The following is a 21,587-nucleotide window of genomic DNA, read 5'->3' as shown; positions in this document are numbered from 1 at the left end:
CATGGGTCGCTAAGGGGTTAATGTACCCTGTATCTTCAAAAATAAACCCTACCCGCAAAATAAGGCCTAGCTTGATTTTGCAGGGATTTTGAAGTAGGCTTAAATCCAGCCACGGGAAAAAATTTTCCTACCTCGGGGATAGGGGCAGGGGGAACATAAAAACTACACTCACTTACCTCCCCCTGTGCCTCTCCAGTGCTGGATCGCCACTCTGGAACCACCGCTTGGTTCTGGAATCTCCAGGAGAGTCAACATTACCATCCGGCTGATGGACTGGCTGCTCAGCCAATCAGCGACTAAGGCGGGACGCGGCTCCAGTCACCGATTGGCTGGGATGGCCATTTTCCCCCGAGTTGTGACATCACAACTCGGAGGAAAATGCCTTCTTTTCTGGCGGGGTCCTGAGGCCGGCCATACTGCTCATTGCAGTCACAGGGAGAGGTAAGCAATATTTTTGACAGGGCTGGACTTCTTTACAATATAAGCCCTACTCCAAAAATAAGCCCTAACCTGTGTCCGAGTCCCACTTTGGAGTCCACACATTCGGGGTGAATCTCTGTATAGATTCGCTCATCTCAAACTGGTATACTGTATAGATAACAGTACATTTTGCCCCCAGACAACATGAGTTCAAAAAGGAAAAGCTACTCTGCGGAGTACAAAAACTGAATTGAACATAACGTGTGATTGTTTTTCATGGAAAAAATAAGATCTATCCCCCAAAATAATCTCTAGCCCTTTTCTTTCGATGAAAAATAATATAAGGACCTGTCTTATTTTGGGAGAAACACACAAATATATATATAAAATTCTTACTGAATGTAATACACAGATGGGTTTTGCTTCTGATTCTCTCTTCCCCACTGACAACCCTCAACAAATCCGTGAAGATTCGGCAATATAAATTCACATACTGCTGATCTAAACGGCACGGCAGGTCACTTTCCTCGGCATGTGGAGGAAATTTCTTAATATCTCATCCACTTTGCTGCTTCTGTATTCCTCTGTGGATTTTCTCCCCAGTGATTCTAGACAGTAAAATACACTCATTCATAGAAAAAAAACAATCAATGCACCAAGAAGGATTTGTTGGAATTGAATGAAACTTTCTATGTGTGAATGTAATAAGATAGATATATATATATATATATATATATATATATATATATATCCCAACATTAGAGAAAAAGGATACATTTATTGGGGGAAAACTGTACAGTAGAAAGGAGGCTCTAGTACCATGCTGGACAACATGGGGGAACGTAACTACCACCACAGCAGCTACTCCAGGGCCCACGGCATCAGGGGGCACATCACTGTAGTACACTGGGCCCGCTGAGCTGTCATCATACTACCAAGGGAGTGGCCTACCATGGGGACACTATGTACTGCGGAGAGTAGTGTGGCAACTGCGGGTGCGCTGGTGCTGGTACACCTCCGGTGTGGAGGCGGCACGGCCGGTCACTTGCCAGGTGGTGAAGTGTGACACCAGTTCTATGGTGGTTGGTAAAGACACAGCCAGGCCCAATGATGTTGTGTCGTGACGCCGGTGTCGGTTGGGCACACAGGTATGGTGGCACACCTGCTTTTAGTTTAAAGGGCCGGCTGTACCCTGTTCTCCTGTTGACAGTGACCTGCCGGGTTGTTGCAGGGTCCCTTGGGCTGTTGTCCTTGTGATCCAGATCTGTAGTGAGACGGATAGGGAGTAGTACAGTCGTGTGGACTGAGTTGCGTTCTAAGAGTAGAGAATCAGAAGAGCAGAGAGGAGGATATTGTGAGAGTACCAACCAAAGTAGCACTGTGGTCTGCCGGGATGTTGGAGGAAGAAATAGGAGAATACTTGAGAAGAGAGAGAGAATACTTGTGCCTGTGTTTTGACTCTTGGGTCTTCGCACCACCTATTGCCCTACCAGTGTCAGGGGACCAATCCTAGTGGGTGACACAAGCCCCAGACCTTGTTACCTGGGATAAGCAGAATGCTGAGGGTTCCCTGCTGACACTCGCGCTGCGAGATAGAGTTCATAGGCTTCTAGCAGCTTTGCTCTATCCAGATCAGTTCTTAGCCTTGCTTTGTGGATACTCTCCTGCACTGTGACGCTCCTTGTCCACGGCGGGGGTTGAGATGATCTCTGACTAGTCCTCTCTTGTGAAGGGTTTAACACTGCATAGTGTTGAGTGGAGTTACTTGAGAAGAAAAGGTTAGCTTCATGTGCCTGTGTCTGCTTCTAGACTGCACACTGAGACTGGGGACCTGGCGGAGGGCCAGGGCCCAACTGGACTACTATAGTGTTCTAGCCTGTGACCTTTGATTGATTTGTTTAAACTTTTTTTCTTGTCATGGCGATGTTTGAACCTATCACACAGCGCCTCTGATGTCCGTAGGCTATGTCTGGTACTATAGCTCAGCCTCATTTATAGTAAACGTTACCCAAATTATTATTATTCCAAAATTAAAGGAACGTAATATGATCAATACATTCTATACCAATAAGTACACTATTTACAGGCATGTTAAGCCTTAAAGTGATACTGTCACCCCCGTACTCTATGTGCGATTCTATGCGGTGGACAGTGTCACCTAGCTGGGGCTTCACAGCATTTGGCCCCCGATTGGGAGAGGGGGCTCAACTGTTGTGAAGCTGTCCACCAATGAAATCCATCGGTTGGCACTGTGGCCCCGCCTAGGCGACATTGTCCACCGATGAAAGACAGTTTTATACGGGTATATATAGAACATGCAGCATCTAAGCTTGTGGATGGTGCAGAGAACAGCACATAGGGTGGGGGAGCTGACAGTATCACTTTAAAACAGAACATTTCATAATATGTAAAATAAAATAAAAAACCCTCAGTTCTAATGCAGCCAGCGATTAAGTGTAACAAACAGATCAAGACGTATCAAGGGTGCCACATCCATATAAAGTAGACTCTCCGCTGTCACGAGCGCAGTGTCTAGGGGGTAAGTCAGCCAGGATGAGTCAATCAGTGTCGCTTGACTGAGCCTTAGATCATATGCTGTGCTTTAGATGTAGTTCTTCCAATAGTGTTTCTGCAGACGTAGAGGATTCAATATTATACATATGTATTATATGATGCCTACTGCATCATGTTTTGCTGACTTGTGCTGGTTAATTGGAACTGTTTAAGCCTGTGATGCTGACCATACACCTCAGAATAGGAAGTTTTCCAGGATTTTTTCTGTTGATGGCTTATTGGCAGGATAGGCCATCAATGTCTGATCAGTCGGGTGCTGCTTACTGCTAACACCCTGCCGATCAAGCATATATATATACAGTGAACAAGACTGGAAGAAAATACAGCAGCTCAATCCATTGTGGAGCGGTTGTTCCGGGATGTTGCAGCCTAGCTCCTGTTGAAGTTAACGGGAGCTGAGCTGCATTAACCCAGCACCACCAATACACAATGAATGGGGCTGATTGCTTCTGGCATTGTTCATTGTGTATATGGAGGATCCTGGGGAAAAGTCATCAATGTAAAAGCCTGAGAAAACCAAATGATATTGTCAGATCTACCAACCTGGCCTGTTCGCCCTCGATCTTAGATTTTTGAAAGTAAAAGGGTCAATCTTGCCCAGCATGCCCGATCTTTTTGTTCTTGGGAGCATAGGTTTCTGGCAGCAGCATTCTCCCCTCTCCCCTAATAACACATGGCACATGTGCATGTGAATATGGGGATTGGGAGAGAGAGATCTAAACCAAATCAGCCATATGGCTAGTTGCCATAAAGGTTGTTTAATTTCAATCATACTTAGGGTTGGCCTAAGAGCACCACTGGGTCTGAAGGTCCGCGAACCAGAGTTTGAACCCTGTGATACAGTTTATTGGGTAACTTTTTAGTTTCTGGCAGTGTCATTTGGGCACTGAATGGTTATTGTACCTTGTATAAAGCATTATACTGTACAACATAGGAAGTTCTCAATAGACACTCTCTATATATCTAACCTACCCTGCCATTGCACCTAAACCCACGAGACCGTATGTGTGTATCAATAAATATTCCCTTCTTGCAGCTTTACTGCTCTACACAAATGGTTGGCTTGTGACTGCATTGCATGTACTCGGAGCAGTAGAGCTCATGCTGTGGCATGCTGGGGGTTAAGCCGTATACCCATTTCAAGCATTGACTACATCTGCGTTGTCAATAGCTTAAATCAAGCAATTCCTCAGGGTTAATGTCTAAATTATTCCTGAGACATTCTCTCTAATTTTGATGTACATCTGTCTGATCGAGTCACAATTTGCATTAACCCGCGGGAGCCGACTGCTGCATTAAGTGAAGGGAGGGGGTCGGGATTCTTCCTCATCTGCCATGGGCACAAAAAGTTCCAAAAAGCAGATCTGACCAGGGTCGCCTGCCGTGCTCAGACACCATTGTGTCTAATGGGAGAGTCTATAGTGATAGATCTGAACCAGTCATCGGTATCCCTTTGCAGAAATGCTGCACTCCCATAATGCACTGTGACACTGCATAACCACCATGCACCTGGACTCACACTGTGCAGAAATACGCTTCCCTTCAGCCCCTGCTCTATGCTTTGCTGCTTTCTTTACTCTGGGCCTGTGCATTAAATTTTCCCAAGTTTGGTGGTGATAAATGACCCATGCGTTTTGTCTAGTGCTATTCTTCGGAGCTTGGCAGGCTTTTCAATCAAATCACCACCCTACCACCCTTGTGATAGGAAAGCTGGCTGCCAAGAGGAGAGGCGACAAACAATATTGGAGTTGCTGCAATGTACGGCCAGCTTTTGTGTGCAGAGCTCGAGCTCCCTCTGGTGGAACAGATGGCGGGAGTTCAGCTCGGCTCCAATAGAAAGGATATGCAAAGCAGCTCTCACACCGCCTTCTCAAGATAGCTTTCCCTTCAAGTTACTGTTACATGCCAACTACAAGACTGGGGATATATAGCAAGTCAGAAGCCTCTTCAAAAGAGAAGAATACCCATCTGCAGACAGCTGTTTCAGAACTATTACCTCTTGCCAGTACAGAGCTGTGTGTCGGCTGTCGAGAGGCCTATCGTCATGGGACCAAAGGGGGAATCATTTTTTTGTTGTTGTTGAGGGGAGCGACACTAAGCCATATGGAGATGCTAAACTGCTTAAGGAGAATTATTATCACGTTGGTCCCACAGTGATAGGCCTCTCGTAGTCCTCCAGCACCCTGCTCTGTACTAATGAGGCGGAAAACAACTGTCTACAGATGGGTATTCTTTAGAGACGAGCAAACTTGCCGAAAGTTGCATGAACTTGAACGATCCGCATTAGAATCCCAGAAGGTGGATGCAGCCCAAGGACCGCCTGGAAAACATGGATATAGCAATAGGCCAAAGGCAAAGTCCTCGGACTGCATCGACCTTCTTTAGGCATCAGGATTCAAATGGCACTTGTTCAGGTTCGTGCGAACCCAAACCTTTCTTAGGTTTGCTCATGTCTAGTATTCTTTCCTTCGGAAGAGATCTCTGGCTTGGGATATGTCCCCAGTCTTGTTCTGAAGCTTACCATCTCAGGATTCCCAATGAAGTATGTATGGCCTGTAAGTCTCTATACAGTATGTCTTTATGACCCCCCCCCCTCCTCAAGGAGAATAATAACCCCTTTGGTCCCAGTAATCTGATGGCCATCTGAAGTAATCTGATGCCCATGCACTTTCAATAACTGACGGCCAAATAATAATTCAGTCATCTCTCCTTTCCTGCCCCTGTTCCTCCTAGGGGAGGGTTGAGACTTTTCTGGCTGCAGCTTATCTCTCCCAGAACAAAGGGGTTGGAGGGTGATTTTCCATCATGCACTACTTCTACGTAATCTGTCAGTGGACAGTTGTGAGAGCCCTACACATGCTATACTGATGGTCATTCCAACTACGTTCCAAGCACGGACAACTACAGTATTTGGTTGTCACCCTGAGATAACCTAGACCTAATTGACTTAAAAAAAAACAACAACTTTCTAACAGCTTGATGGAAGACGACCCCTCAAGAGGCTCCATGTCCCTTCAAGAGTTTCGGTGACCTCTCAAGATCTTTATTGCATCTCAAGATCTTTTTCGCTAGTACATCAGCTCTGTTGACTTCTAAAGTAGATGAAGAAACTGAAGATTAGAAACTTTTTGCAGGCTTAAGTTGTTTTTGTTTTTTCTTCCACTTGGGGAATGTAAGGGGTACTTTGTTATTGTCTATTACCGATGCTTATTAATTCTTTTCTCTGTTCTTTCCAAACTGTTTGATTTAATTGCTTTCTGGCAGATGGCCACCCTCACTGGGAACTTTTTTCGACCATCTGGGTTGATATCGCATCAATGTCCCCATCAAATACAGTAATTAATAGCACAAGCAGGGACGCTATGGAGAGTAGACCAAGTCCACGGCACAGAAGTATAATAGTAGCCGGTGGTAGTACATTGCGTTGAATGCCAATAGCCTGGAAGTTACTTTGTGGAAAGAAGACTTCAATCCTTAATAGAAGGACTTGTTGTGAAACTGGTTAATGTCATTATTGCATTAAAGGCTTCAAAAACAGGAAGGGCACATTGTGTCATTTGATAAATTGAGATATACTTCATAGAACTTGAGAAAACAGTAAGATTACAGAAAATTGTGCAGAGTTATAGGAGGTGCCGCGTGATGACTTGTACCATAGGAATGTACTGTTTTGGAGTGTTGGACTCGGGTTTCATGAACAACCAGAGGAGATAATTCCAGGATCCACATTACATCTCATGTGTTGTTTCCATCATACACACTGGACACATAATAACTAAAATCTGATACGTTATTTTTGAAAAACAAAATAGACCCATATAAGCAATTGGCTACAAAGTCACCTCCAAATGGGGTTGTCGTCTTTAATAGAGATGATGGAACATCGGGATATCTCAGGTTCGATCGAACTCGAACATTTTCGAACGTGCAGCATTTGATTCCCGATGCCTTCCTGGTCCGTGGGGAAGGAGGAGACAGCCCGAGTACCACCTTGAATTCCGGGATACAGCCTATTACCTAGGCTATATCCCGGAATTTCAGGCGGTACTTTGGCTGTCTCCTCCTTCCTCACGGATCGGAAAGGCATTGGGAATCAAATGTTGCACGTTTGAAAATGTTCGAGTTTGATTTCCCAATGTTCGATCATCTCTAGTCTTTGAGGGCCAAAATGGTGTGGGATGCTCGGCCCATTGGAAGATCCCTTAGTACTCTGGTGGGGTAGAGATGACTAGAGATGAGTAAATTAAAAACAAAGACACATCAGAAGGACAACACAGCAGACCTACTTGCCCAGTGTATTCCATCGGCCATTTATTGGCCAATGACTAGGCCATTTTTATCATTTTTGCCTTAGTAGATGTTAAAGATCATGGCGAGGCAAGGGGTACAAAAGTGTTTATAGGGTAGTATTGGTTCTCTTTTCAGTTTCTTGATGATGCATGATCTAGTTGAAACCCTACATCTACCAGACAATCCCTTCAATGCAAAATTTTTGCTGTGAGTGACCCTAAAGGGAGATCCTAAAGACCAGTCTGAGTGGTCTTCTCCCTCAAGAATTTACCAAAACTCCTCACACTGTACAAAAGTCAGTTTAGACACTTAGGGCCATATTACAAGGAATGATTATCGTTCGAAAAAATGGTAGATTGTTCGGATTTAAATGATAATCATTTTTATAATCATGTTATGTAATAGCAGGCAACAATTAAACAACAAAAAATCGTTGATCTTTTGATAGAATCTGGACCTATTCTCATCGATAATCGTTCACAAATTGTTCAAACATCGTTTGGTGTAATAACACATCATTCGGTGTAATAACACATCGTTTGGTTATTTCCTGGTCTATCAGCCAGGAAAGGACGAGCGCAAGAACCACTGAAAGTAACGATCATCGGCCTGTGTAATAGGGTGAACAATTTAAGATTGTTTGTCATAGCGGTCGTTTGAGATTGTTTGTCGTTAATCGAGGAAAAATCACCCACCCTCATCTTCACAGACCCCCAAATACATCCGAGCCTCCTTTCCTCACCATGTCCATGGAGTTCTTTATTGCTTTGAGCCCCTTCCTAATGACAATGATCTAGATGCAGCCGTTCTTTGTCCCATTGTGGGTTCTCCTGTTCATGTTGGGAGGTTCTAAATTTGCACTTGTGGTATTTGACCTGTCAAGATCATGCTGCTGACCTCCAACCTTGTTGGGTTCTTTATGAGCCATCACATGGCACAGTTGAGAAAATGTTCACATAGGAATAATGGTTTAATCCCAGTGTAATGAGGTGGGCGCGAGATCGGTTGGGTTTTGGCACTCACCAAGAGACACACGTCTAGTGTCGCTTAGGTCCATTTATATTGCAATTTATACAAATCCACTTTTGGAAGAACGCATGCGAGTCTTTTTCTAAACAGCCTCCTCATGACCCCATTTTTTTTTTACGAAATCCAATAAGTCTTGTAAGAAATAGAAAGAATATCATACCTGTATTTGATCTCACCATTATTCTCCCTAGAATCTCCATACAGAGATGAGATCACTCTTGCCATTCTCCAACTTCAAGAAAATAATCGCTTGGAAATTCTGAAACGAAAATGGTGGGAAGGTGGAAAATGTCCCAAGGAGGAAGACCACCGTGCAAAAGGTCAGTTTTACTTTGGTCGTATCAAAACACGTTGCACAATGACCCATGGATTTCTCACCTTGTGATCTTCTGTTCTCTCTTTACATCCTCTTGGGTTCCATTCTCATATCATTGTCTAAGAGTGGACTAGGCAGACATCGGGAACATCTGTCAATCTCATCCGGTCTCATTCTGGTAACTCACCTTCCATTGTCTGGTACTTTACTGTTCCTTTTTATTGTGCCTTCCATGATCTCCATTGATATATCTGCCATGTCTCCATCTAGAGGGTTACATCTCCCACCTACATTCTTCATGTTTTCTGCTATGTCTTACATCTCATTTAATAGGCAATTGATCACTACTATTGTTACGAGACACAATAGAGATATTGGGGGTCATGTTTGTACATTTTTATGGCTTGGTTATGATTTGAAGGTGGAAAAAATATTCAAAAGTAGCTGAGAAGAGTCTCCATAATGTCCTCTTGCTTGCAATGCTGAATTTTATCACCCAAAACAGAGGGACCAGGTCTTTGCTTCACCTCCATGCCATTTTTTTGGCCCTTCTCCAACTTTTTGTTTGTAAGCAATGTAATTGTACCTCCGGAGGGTAGTTTCAAAAGCCCCCTATTACATGTGGCGATCAGCAGGAGCAAGCCAGCGGTGACCTGTTAGGTCAGCGCTCACTTGCTCCTCGTTTCCCGCTCGCTGCTGGTGCTATAACACACGCCGACACGTCTTTCGGGCAGCCCATAGAAGATAGCGGCAGTCCTGCTGACACCGCTCCTATTACACGGAGTGTCGGCAGCAGATCATTGCTATTTGGATCGTTGGTCTTTTAACATTTTGAAAACACTGAAAGACAACGATTAGCTGACATTGCGCATGTTGGCTGATCGTTGCCTTTCATTTACACAAAGCGCTTATCGTCGGTAATAGCAAATAAGTGCGACAGGTAATCACTTTGTGTAATAGGGTCTTTAGAATAGAGCCAACCGGAGCTGGATCCCTTTTCTCCAAGGAACCCATAGCAGCTGCAAGGGCTGTCAATGTGGTATGTATGCCTTGAGATAAGTGTTGAGTGGAGAGGCTGAACAGTTTGGGCTTGGCAATGTTCTCCAAACCCGAGCTTGGAGCATTTGACTCCCCTATGGCTGCACCTATGTTTTCCAGGACTCCCTTGGGCTGCATCTTTCTTGTGTTCTCCAGCTGCGGGGAGCCAAATGCTGGATAATATTCTGAGAATGTTTTAAAACCTGAACAATTTGGCCTCTCTGCTCAACGCTACTTAAGATAGCAAAATATTTCACATGAAAGTACAGATGAATTCTACTTGCTATTCAGGATCCGTTCCAGGCATATATAGACCATTGGGAACTTAACCCCTTGTCCACCCTAATCTCAGCTTCCCAATAATACAGTATATCAGTGCAGATCTCCATGGGCACCCCCAAGTCTATTGGGTCCTGGCATCTGCCTGGGCCTGTAAAACATGCAGAACGATGCTTTTCTGGCCAAATTGTCTCCTGTGCCTAACTAATCTAACAAATAATGGTATTTCCCTCTATAAACCTTTTGTGAAATACTCCAGATATGTTTTAGGGCTTAGCAGAGCAGCGGAGCCATGCTGCATCGTTTTAACATGCTTTGTGTTCCTCACCATTTTCACGCTTTCTGTATACTGTCAGAGCATGGGAACATTGTTGTTTATATCCAGATGCTAAAACCCAGTACAGGCTTAATACGTCTCACAGCAGGGTTTATTACAGTCCCATCCAGTCTGGGCAATCCTAGCAGCACATCTCCCTTCTCTGTCCTGATAGAATATGTCAGTACAAGTAAGGCTGTCTTCACCTAATTCTTAGCCATATATATATATATATATATATATATATATATATATCTATATATATATCTATCAGGAAAAGCTTACAGTGTATACAGTGCGTTCAAAAAGTCTTAACACCCTTTCATATTTTTAACATTTTGTTAAATAAAAAAAATCCCCTCCACCCCCTGTCATTATACGCTTAATTATAAAGTGAGTACAGAATATTCTTTTTTTATTTAGAAAACCTTTAAACAAGAAAAACTGAAATTTCACATGGATAGTATTCACATCCCATCCCTTGCTATGACACATGAAAGCTCTGGCTCCTCCCATTTCTCTTGATCATCTCTGAGATGTTTCTGCATCTTTATTGGAGTCACCTGTAGTAAATTCAGCTGATTGGACAGAATTTTGTAAGACACGCCCCTATGGATATAAGGTGTCATGGCTGACAATTTGTATCAAGGCAAACACCAAGCCATGAGGCTCCATGGACCCTGTTTTTGCTTATTTAATTTTTTAGGGGGAAATTTATCAATGGAGACTCTTGATTGAGAACCCCATTGGATCATTTTGCTTATTTCCTTGAGCTCAGTGATTGTTGTGTTTTGCAAGCCATGAGGAGGAAAGAACTGCCTGTAGAGTTTAGAGACGGGATTGTGTGGAGGAACAGATCTGGAGAAGACAAGAAACCTGATGAACTGAAATAATTCTTAAATGGAAAAAGTTTGGAACAAGCTTTGTGAGAAGTGTCCAAGAACTCTGGCTGAGCCCCAAAGATACTGTATGCAAGTGGGAGAAACTTCCAGAAGTTCAACCATCACTGCAGCCCCCACCAATCTAGGCTTTACTTTAGAGAGACCTGAAAGAAGCCTCTCCTCTGTAAAATACACACAAAAGCTGCCTGGAATTTGGCAAAAAGCTTCTTAATGAGTCTGTAAGAAACCAAGACTGAACTTTTTGGGGGGCATTTATAAAGCCATGCCCCTGTTTCCTGGCCAGATTTTATAAGAGGCATACACCTCTTAGCAAAGCTGGACGGCCCTGCACATGGCACAGACTTTGCGCAATAAATCTTTCAGCAGGGGTAGATAATTGAGGTGCGGGAAGAGGCCACACTTCCTCCCAGCCTTTCCGGGCTCCCCCTGCCCACCCATCAGGCAAGTGGGGGTTACAGCTGGTGTACGCCAGGGAGAAGGGGCGCATCTGCTTATTTTCCGTGGCGTACGCCAGGGGTGAATCTTACTAAATGTCCCCCTTTGGCTTCAATTCTAAATGTGATATCTGGAGGAAACAAGGCCCTGCTCATTACCTTCCTAATACCATTCCTACAGTGAAGAATAGTGGTGGTTAGGGGTGGATTAACTTTACCACAGGCCCTAGGCTGTTCACCAAGCCAGGGCGCCCCCAACTGTAACTATGGCAGCATTAAGGCCCTATTCCACGGAACGATTATCGTCCGTATTCGCGCTCGTCTGCTCCTCTCACGACCCGTGTAATAGGCCCTTTAGCATGGTGCTCATAGATACGGAATAGATGTTTTTGCCAATCATGGCAGAACTTTAGTCAGGAGAAAATACACCACTGAAAGTATTAGTCTGTTTGGGAGGCCATGGGCCCCCCAGAAGCTCATGGCCCCAGGCTTCCGCCCAAAGTGGACCTATTATAATCCACTGCTGGTGGTGTTAGCATCTTTCTGTAGGGATGTTTTACAGGGGCTTTCCTTCATGGAGCAAAGCAGAGATATTCTTAATGAAAACCTGATCCAGAGTGCTCGGGACCTCAGACCAAGCAGAAGCTTCACCTTTCAACATGACAATAACACTAAGTTCACAGCCAAGACAACACAAGAGCAGTTTAGGCACAACCCTGTGAATGACCTTAAGTGGCCCAACTAGAGCCCTGACCTGAATCTAATGCAACATCTCTGAACCTGACAATGGCCCCACCAATAGTCTCCATCCAATCTGACAGAGCTTGAGAGGATCTGAAGAGAAGAATGACAGAAACCCAAATCCAGGTGTATAAACCTTGTGGCATCATACCTGAGATGACTGGAGGCTGTGATCACTGCCAAAGGGGCTGCAAATAAGTCATGTGCAAACCTGATGAGCACATGATGTGTCCTACACCGATCAGCACATGACGTGTCCTTCACCGATCAGCACATGACGTGTCCTACACCGATCAGCACATGACGTGTCCTACACCGACAAGCACATGACGTGTCCTACACCGACTGGCACATGATGTGTCCTATACCGTCTGGAACATGACGTGTCCTACACCGACCGGCACATGATGTGTCCTACACCGACTGGCACATGACGTGTCCTACACCGACTGGCACATGATGTGTCCTACCCCGACTGGCACATGACGTGTCCTACACCGATCAGCACATGACGTGTCCTACACCGACAGGCACATGACGTGTCCTACACCAACAAGCACATGACGTGTCCTACACCGACTGGCACATGACGTGTCCTACACCGACTGGAACATGACGTGTCCTACACCGACCGGCACATGATATGTCCTACACCGACTGGCACATGACGTGTCCTACACCGACTGGCACATGATGTGTCCTACCCCGACTGGCCCATGACGTGTCCTACACCGATCAGCACATGACGTGTCCTACACCGACAGGCACATGACGTGTCCTACACCGACAGGCACATGATGTGTCCTACACTGATCAGCACATGATGTGTCCTACACCGACCGGCACATGACGTGTCCTACACCGATCAGCACATGATGTGTCCTACACCGACCAGCACATGACGTGTCCTACACCGATCAGCACATGACGTATCCTACACCGACAGGCACATGACGTGTCCTATACCGACAGGCACATGACGTGTCCTACACCGATCAGCACATGATGTGTCCTACACCGACCGGCACATGACGTGTCCTACACCGACCGGCACATGATGTATCCTACACCGACCGGCACATGATGTGTCCTACACCGACCGGTACATGATGTGTCCTACACCAACCGGCACATGACGTGTCATACACCGATCAGCACATGATGTGTCATAAACCGAGCAGAGAAAGGAGACAGAGCAGACAGTGTGAGAAAGCCAGTGAAGTGATAACTTTATGACTTTGTGGCCTACGCTATTCTACACCCCTGGGTATGAAAATATATCCCCTGGGGTATACTGTATCCTGGGCCAGAGGTGAGAAAACCAGTGAAGTGATAAAAATATCTCTCGGAGGGATATAGTCTGGCCTAGGCAGTTTTATACCACCAAGTATAGATTTATCCCCCAAGGTATAGTATGGTCTGGGCCAGACTATACCCAGATTTGATATTAGATGGCTATATTCTGGCCTGGATGGGAATAGTTTGGCCTCGGCTATATTACACACCGGGGTATAATTTGGCCTCGGCTATTTTACACATCGGGGTATACTCTAGCCTAGGCCAAACTATACCGGGTATAATCTGGGTGGGGGGTAATTTGGCCTGCTTCACCGGTATATCTCATCCACTGGATGCTATTGTATGGATCAGAGTAAAACACTGTGCTATTCCATTACTTTATTTTTTGTAGCATTCTAACATATATCAGGGTGAAACCCTGTGGACACACTTGGCACGATAAGCAGACATCACAGTTGTGATGGGAACATAGCCTTAGGCTTTGTTCAAAAGTCATTTGAGTCTTCCGTCAAAAGTAGAAGTCATCTCCTGAGCCATACAGTACTTCTGATAGATATGTTACTGTACATTACTGACACACACAGCTTCCCTAAATGCATTACAATAGACATTGGGGGAGGATCAGTATTACTAGTGCTGCATGCACATATACCAGTGATGAGCCCGGGGCTTGAGTAACCCTGCAGTTTACCCACCATCCTATATAAAATCACACAAAACACATTACGATGAATTGTTCCAACCTCAGCTCTGCTACATGTGCCTGCATAGAGATATTATAAAAGTGACTAAACGCTTGGTACATGCAGCTACAGATTGTGCAGCCTTGGCTGAGGTCGGCCTGTACTTGTCTGTTTCATGATACGACCGGCAGTTGTGCGCTATATACAGCACTCTGATAGAGTAGTACAGATGGAACCAGGTGGTGTGTCTGGTTGAAAGCTTCCGTGATGAAAGAAAGGCAGAAATATAGAGGCAGGATGTCTAGTCCTTGATAGGGTTTCATGTATTTCGCTTTATGTTCTGTGATTGCTCAGTGACGTCAACTGCAGATGGTCCAAGCACATATTATATATACATGGCTGGACACACAAATGGCTTTCCTCATCAACCTGTGAGTTCTAATGATTCCCAGAAACAGGTCCTACAGTGAATATCACATCATTATAGCAAATATGCAAATCCTTATGTATAGCTGGGCTCATCATGCGGCAAAAAAATCTTGAAACCCTAACGTGTGTTTTCTATGGAATTACAGACCCATTCATGGAGGCCAAGTCCAATTTACATAGTTTCACATTTTAAGACCCCCCTTCCTGAGGAAAAGCTGACCCCCTCCTTTGGGTCTGTGCCCCCACCCCCTTGCTTTAAATAGATGAGTCCTCCACACATACTTCTACATCAGCTTAAGATGGCTGTCTCCATAATCTTGTATTAAACGTGAAATTAAAAAAAATTCAACTAGAAAATGAAAACATTAAAAAAAATTAGTAAAAAAATCTAGTCAATACAATAACTTATATACTGTTTTTCTCCCTCATGGGTCTAATCACTTCCTGGTTTTCTCTGTGAACTGTGACCTTGCTGTTGCCATGCAACAGTACAAACACTTTCCCATAATCCTCCTTGCTCAGGCTCAGTGGAGACTAACTGCCAGTACTTCTGGAGATTGCAAACTTGGAAACAAAGGCAGCAGGTTATTAAAACAATGCAGACACATGGGGGATTAGTAAGTCTGAATCTCTCAAAGAGTATTTTCAGAAATACTTGTACTTTGGAAATTTGTTTACTTATCAGTTTAGACCCAGTTTGCTTAGCGCCACAACCCTTTTAATTTCCCAATCTGGGCTTTTACAGTGTCTATAATTATATTGAATTCATCCAATGCACCATAGCGCAAAATCCATATGCAAGCAGGAGTCAACCCACAGATGAGATGGGATATTCTATATGACTTCCCTGTAAACCCTGTATTTAGGAATAGCTGTAAATGGAGTAAGTGGGGGTTTATACCTCTGCTATGTTATTATATACATTCCCAGGACAGACTAATATGCCTATATATATATGGGAATCATCTCCCTAGATTACAATGCGGTTTTGCATGGCTGCTTGTCTCTCCCCCTGTATACTGACAGCTCGTTGGGCGTTGCGAGGAGATAAGTGCTGGAGCAGGTGCATTGATGTGGTAAGGTTGCAGCGAGCTGACACTTTCAGCAATGCTCCCCTAATCCCCGCACATAGCAGCAAGCGGCAGAGCTGTAATATAGTGAAATCTGCAGGCGCTATTTTCTTAACATTGTGCTCTCACAAAAGCAGGCAGCAATTACACCAACACAAGCAACCCGCAATTATATCACTACAAGCGGAGCTGCGGGTAAGCGCTTAACCCCTTAAAGATACTGCTTAGTTTTGTGCTCGAAGCAGTGTTTTGTTTTTTTGTTTTTTATCTCTGCATTGTCAAATTTTAATTCTTCCATTCACATGAACTGTATGGGACTTGTTTTTTGCGGGATCAGTTATGGACACATAATGTAATTATTAACTCTTATTTAAGGGGGTGGAAAACAACATCTAATCCACCATGACCTGCTGAGTTTTGTTTCGAACCATTAACATTTTTATTATTTATAATTCCATCGATAGAGCAGTGGGAGGGTTTGTTTTTTGCAGGATGACGTGTGGTTTCCATTGGTTCACCTAGTACAGACACTGTGATTTAGATTACATATAGTTTTTCATTTTTTTTCCCAATAATAAAGGAGAAATAGTGGACCCACTCAGTATTACTTGTTGCTTCTGAAGAATCATACAGTATTTAGCCATACGGACACACCCTGGGCCCTCGCAGACAGAAGATCATCCCTATTTTTCATGGACCCAGTATAACATGATAGAGCAGAAATTGGTCTGTGGGTGCTCGGGTAGCAGTGAAGTGTGTTAATACCATGCTACCTGCCCTCTCTACCTTCAAATGGTATGAGGTATGACCCAGAATGAGCAGAGGCCTTTCATTTCCTTAGGGTCCTATTCCACGGGCCGATGGGGGCCCGATCGATAATGTAAACAAGCACCGATTTGCTAGATCAGCGCTTGTTTACTGGGCCTATTCCACGGCCCAATAATTGTTTAGCGAGGGCTGCAGGGACATCGTTACTGATGTCCTTGCAGCCCTTGTTTAAGCAGCATACTTTACCTAACCATGCTGCAGGGCTTCTCCTGCGCTCCTTCTCCCCGGGTCCCGCGTGCAGAAGCAGCTTCGGAACAGCCTGTCTGAGCTGACAGACCACTTAGCCAATCACTGGCCGCGGTGGGTGCCCGATGACTTTAGGTTTGGACCTAAATAAACGATCAAACGATGACATGATCATCGGCTTATCGTTGACTCTATTCCACGGAGCGATTATTATCGCTCCATGGAATATGCCCCTTAATTTTACTGCTATCCCTTCAGGTAAGGAACACAAAGCAGAACTGGAACCTACTTTGCGTTGCACCCTACAACAAAACATACTACTTGTAGTTTTGTAATTAGGCCTAGTGCCCAATGGGACAGGTTGACCTAAACACGTTAAAGGACCCCACTTGTGGCTTCTAATGTTTAGAAATAATTGTTAAGTGTATAATATGGTGTATTTGGCATGCCTACCCCACACAAGGCATGTCGTAGCCGAACTAGCTATGACTTTGTAATGACCTTCATGACTAGTGTTGAGCAAACCTGCCAAACTTTTCAGGTCCGGCAACGTTCTCTGAATCCGAATGCTTGGCATTTGACTCCCCGCGGCTGGAGAAGTTGGATGCCACCCTAAGGAGTCCTGGAAAACATGCAGCCATAGGCAGCCCTAGGACAGCACCCAACTTCTCTAGCAGCGAGGAATGAAAGGCCAATGTTTGGGTTCGAAAAACGTTGCCGAACCCAAACAGTTTGGCAAGTTCTCTCAACACTATTCATGACCTTTCCTTAACTTTCTATGTACTTACAGGACTGGGCATGGAGAACATTGGCGGTATCTTTGTCGTTCTCATCTGCGGCTTAATAATTGCAGTGTTTGTGGCCATCATGGAGTTCGTCTGGTCTACGAGACGTTCAGTGGACAATGAGGAGGTGAGGAAAGCTGCATGCACAATGTCTGATCGCTAAAAAGCACTACTGTATTTTATTGTAGTCTTTGTAGTTCTTCTACCACATAAAATGAAATGTTTCCTTCTCCTCCTCCCTGCCGGCTGCCCACCTAAGGGGTCCGTTATTATTTGACACCCCTCTTCTGTTTTTGCCCTAGTTTTGCATTACATTTCTTTGTTGTCCCCCAGGGGTTGGTGCACAGTTTTTCGCCCACTCTCCTCTCCCCTGCTGCTCTTGTTTGTTCTGCTGTTCTGCTCTCTCCTCATCCCACACAACTATTATTGCTTTCCCTCTTTATGCTTCCGTGTCCTGCTTTCCAAGACTTTATTTTTTATGTTCATTTTTCATTTTGCTTTGTCTCATCTCTTCTCAGCAGATTTCAGTATGTCAAGAGATGTTGAGTGAGCTCCGCAGCGCTGTGTCCTGTAAAAAGACTTCTCGTTCTCGTCACCGTCGTCGACCACCGCGTCACCTTCATGGGAGGACTCTGCTTTCTCTCAGTCGACCGCCTCGAGCTACCAGAGAGACACGACTCTGCAATGGCCGCCTTTACCAGACCCACCAGCACCCTCCGGCTCCTCCTCACCCTCCCCCTGCCCCAGGTGCCCAGCGGCTCCATGAGGAAGCGCCATCTTCCTCTGGTCGTGGAGGGTGTGCCCATTTCAGAATCTGCCAGGAATGTCGGCGGATACAGACTCTACGAGGCCCACCACCACTACCTAGACCACCGCAGTCTCCGAAACCTCCACCGCCTCCTGCTCCAGAGGACCTCACACCCCTCTCACATCACCGGAGACTGGCAGACCCTCTAGATGCCAGTGCCCCAGAGTGATGTTGGGGTTAATACAAAGACTGCTTGTATGGACCTTTAGTGTGGAGGAGAGGAAGAGGTGTTAAAGACAGAGAACATTGGGGGTATCGGGACCCTGGACATCTGTCCTTTCCCCTGTTCTTCCCAACATCTGTTTTGGGGTGGGGGGGGGTCTTTATGAAGCCTCCTCTGTATTCATCAGAAACACTGCGATGCCTCAGTCTTTTACAATGTACGCTGTGCGTGCGAAATAAACTGTCCCCTCCCAACACTCCACGTGCTGTTTTCGACTAGACCATTTGTTACTGCCCTGTCCTCTCAAGGTGACCTGGCATTGATCAGAATGTGTAGATGGGATAAACTGGAGTAGTCTGTCCCAGCTCAGGGTCTAAGTTTTCACCACATGCATTAACTTGACAACTTGCGCCATGGTGAGGAGAGCGATATGTCACCAGATGGGGCAAACCACCATCAAGATTGCTGACTTAATCAAAAAGAGAGAAAAAAAAATCTCATATCTAGAATGCAGAGCCTGGTTTAGGTACTTAACCTGGGCGTTGTGTTTATTTGTTGATATACATGTCAGCAATATATAGGTATTGCTGTCTATCCATTTTTATATGCACAAATCTGTGAGAGGACATGGGATATTATAAGTGTTTGGGAAATTGATTGATACAACGTACAGCTTTGATACAAATGAATTGAGTGGAGAGTACATTGGCGTCTGTCTTATTATATCGCTCCCTCTAAAATGATTACAGTGGTAAGATCCACCACAAACCTGGAAAAGGCCTTATTTTATGTGACTACACGTTTTTTTTTCTAATTCTGCCTAGAGAATTTTTTTTTTGTTTTGCAACCATAACATGACTCCAATGCAACTAAAAAAAATCCCACAATTTTGTATACAGCTCTTCTATTTGGCAGGGGGCGGAAGTGCACCACTCCATACACCATCAGTGGAGAGTCTTGGCTATCGATGTTAGTCCTGTGGAAATCAAATGGATGAGTTGTCATGCAGGTGCACTACTGCTCCGTTTACAAAAAGCTATTGGGGACCTTCATTCTCTTGATCAATGGCGTCTGAACGTTCAGATCCCTAAAGATCCTACATTTATTACCTAGCTCATGGATAAATGTTAGTGGTTGTTAGTGGACCAACCCCTGTTTGTAGTCTGAGAACCTGACCAAAAACATGACTGCATAATCAAACACTTGATAAAATTGTGTACACGTACAGCTGCCGATGGCCGCACAATTTTTCTGGTACTACTGCAGTTTCACCAGGAAAATTATTAGGCCATTGAACAATTTGGTAGTTACTCGGTTAGAACTCGGCTTAAGGCCCTATTCCACGGGCCGACTATAAGGAGCAAACGAGTGCTGTCAGCTCCTGTTGCTCCTTGTTTCCCGCTTGCTGCCACCGCCATTACACGCGGCAACAGCGAGCAGGTGAGTGCGGGAGGGGCCGTGGGGAGCTGCGGGGGGGGGGGGGGGGGGGGCTGCCCGGGTGATCCGGGCAGCCCATAGAGGATAGTGGCAGTCTGCTGTCACCGCTCCTATTCCACGGAGTGACGGCAGCAGATCGCTGCTATCACAGTTGCTTGTCTTTCAACATGGTTGAAACACAAACGACTGCAACGATCAGTCGACATGACTGATGTCAGCTGATCGTTGCCTTCTATTCCAATCATTCCGTGGAATATGGCCTTAACTTACATATTTTTGACCTTTCATATTCAGACCTTTACCCAGACCCTTTGTTTTTCTTTTTCTTTTAGATGCATTGGAGAAATAAAGATAGAAGGTTGTAAAGTATATACATAACTTAAAGATAAGACCAGGCATAGGTACAAGGAGTGCTGGGCTTCCACTTTTTATATGATAGGGTGCACACAATTTCCAAGAACTGACATTAAAAAAAAAAAACCTTATGGCCCTAGATCTAGTCTGTTGGGCCCCGACATACAGGAGTTAACCAGGCGTCTTCATGCCTTCTGGCGTCATGCTTACCTTTTATTTTATTATTTTGCATATTTGTGTACAGTAAGGTAACAGATGCAGCCAAAACTAGATGACCCGAGTATCCCGTGTGTCAACCCTACTGCCCTCCAGCTGTTGGTAAACCACAACTCCCATCATTTCTTGACAGCCAAAGGCAAAATTTTGGCTGCCCAGCTAGAGGGGGACTTTTTTGGCCCACGTGCCTTACAGCGACGCTGTATCCACCAACCCATTCCACAAAACTGCTAGTACCATCCGTTTGATAAGAGAAAATCCCTATTGGTTGTGTCTGGTGCCTTGGTTAGAGCAAAAAATGATCTTTTAATCTGCAGCGCTGCGTCATACTGTTGCGGCAGGATTTTACCTATTCACAACTTGTCTAAACTGTACCTGGGCTGTAGCAACACACATGCAGTTTAGACAAGCGATAAAAAGAAATCCTGCCTGGGGGCATTTCCTAATAAAGAGGAGGGTAGGAAAGAAGGAAGGAGAGGCATCACAGACCTGGGGCACAGACACTATAGACCACGCCAGTATAACGCAGCGCTGCAAGTTTAACAGATCAATTTTTGTTCTAACCAAGGCACAGAGTATATTTTAAAAGACACAGCAGGTAAGTACTCTCATCAAACGGATGGTACTAGTGGTTTGGTGGGTGGATGGATACCGAGTCACTTTAAACCAAACAAAAGTTTAGGAAAAAAGATTGTAAGGACTGTACAGGTTTGTCCACACTAAGGAAATCACACAGAGAACTTCCATTCCGCCACTTGTCCCTGCTTGCTCCCGCTTCACTGTCCATCTGTCCCATAGACTCCATTCTATAGTAAAGCAGATTCCGCCGTCTGCCCAAAGAGTGAACCTGTTCATTCTTCGGGCGGACAGCGGAATCTGCCTGACCATAGAATGGAGTCTATGGGACGGACGGAGATGTGTGAAAACAGGATTGAGCAGCGGAATCTATGGCGGGTCATCTGCCCGGATTCCATAGTGTGCACATACCCT

At 45.0% G+C, this 21,587-nt stretch overlaps 1 protein-coding gene across 1 annotated transcript in view; it reads left to right on the top strand.

The window, feature by feature from the left end:
• GRIK5 (glutamate ionotropic receptor kainate type subunit 5) overlaps positions 1–19,278 on the top strand; it is a 137,269-nt gene extending 117,991 nt beyond the window's left edge. The window contains exons 17-19 of the mRNA XM_069948870.1: positions 8,505–8,633; positions 17,625–17,746; positions 18,141–19,278. Of these exons, the coding sequence (XP_069804971.1) occupies positions 8,505–8,633; positions 17,625–17,746; positions 18,141–18,596 (707 nt within the window). The 3' untranslated portion in view covers positions 18,597–19,278. The remainder of the gene's footprint in view (positions 1–8,504; positions 8,634–17,624; positions 17,747–18,140) is intronic.
• Positions 19,279–21,587: the final 2,309 nt, after the last annotated feature.

The sequence above is a fragment of the Dendropsophus ebraccatus genome, chromosome 12 (genome assembly GCF_027789765.1).
Source record: "Dendropsophus ebraccatus isolate aDenEbr1 chromosome 12, aDenEbr1.pat, whole genome shotgun sequence".
Taxonomy (NCBI): Eukaryota; Metazoa; Chordata; class Amphibia; order Anura; family Hylidae; genus Dendropsophus; species Dendropsophus ebraccatus.
Note: the sequence above shows the minus strand (reverse complement) of the source record. Positions and strands in the feature narration are given on the sequence as shown.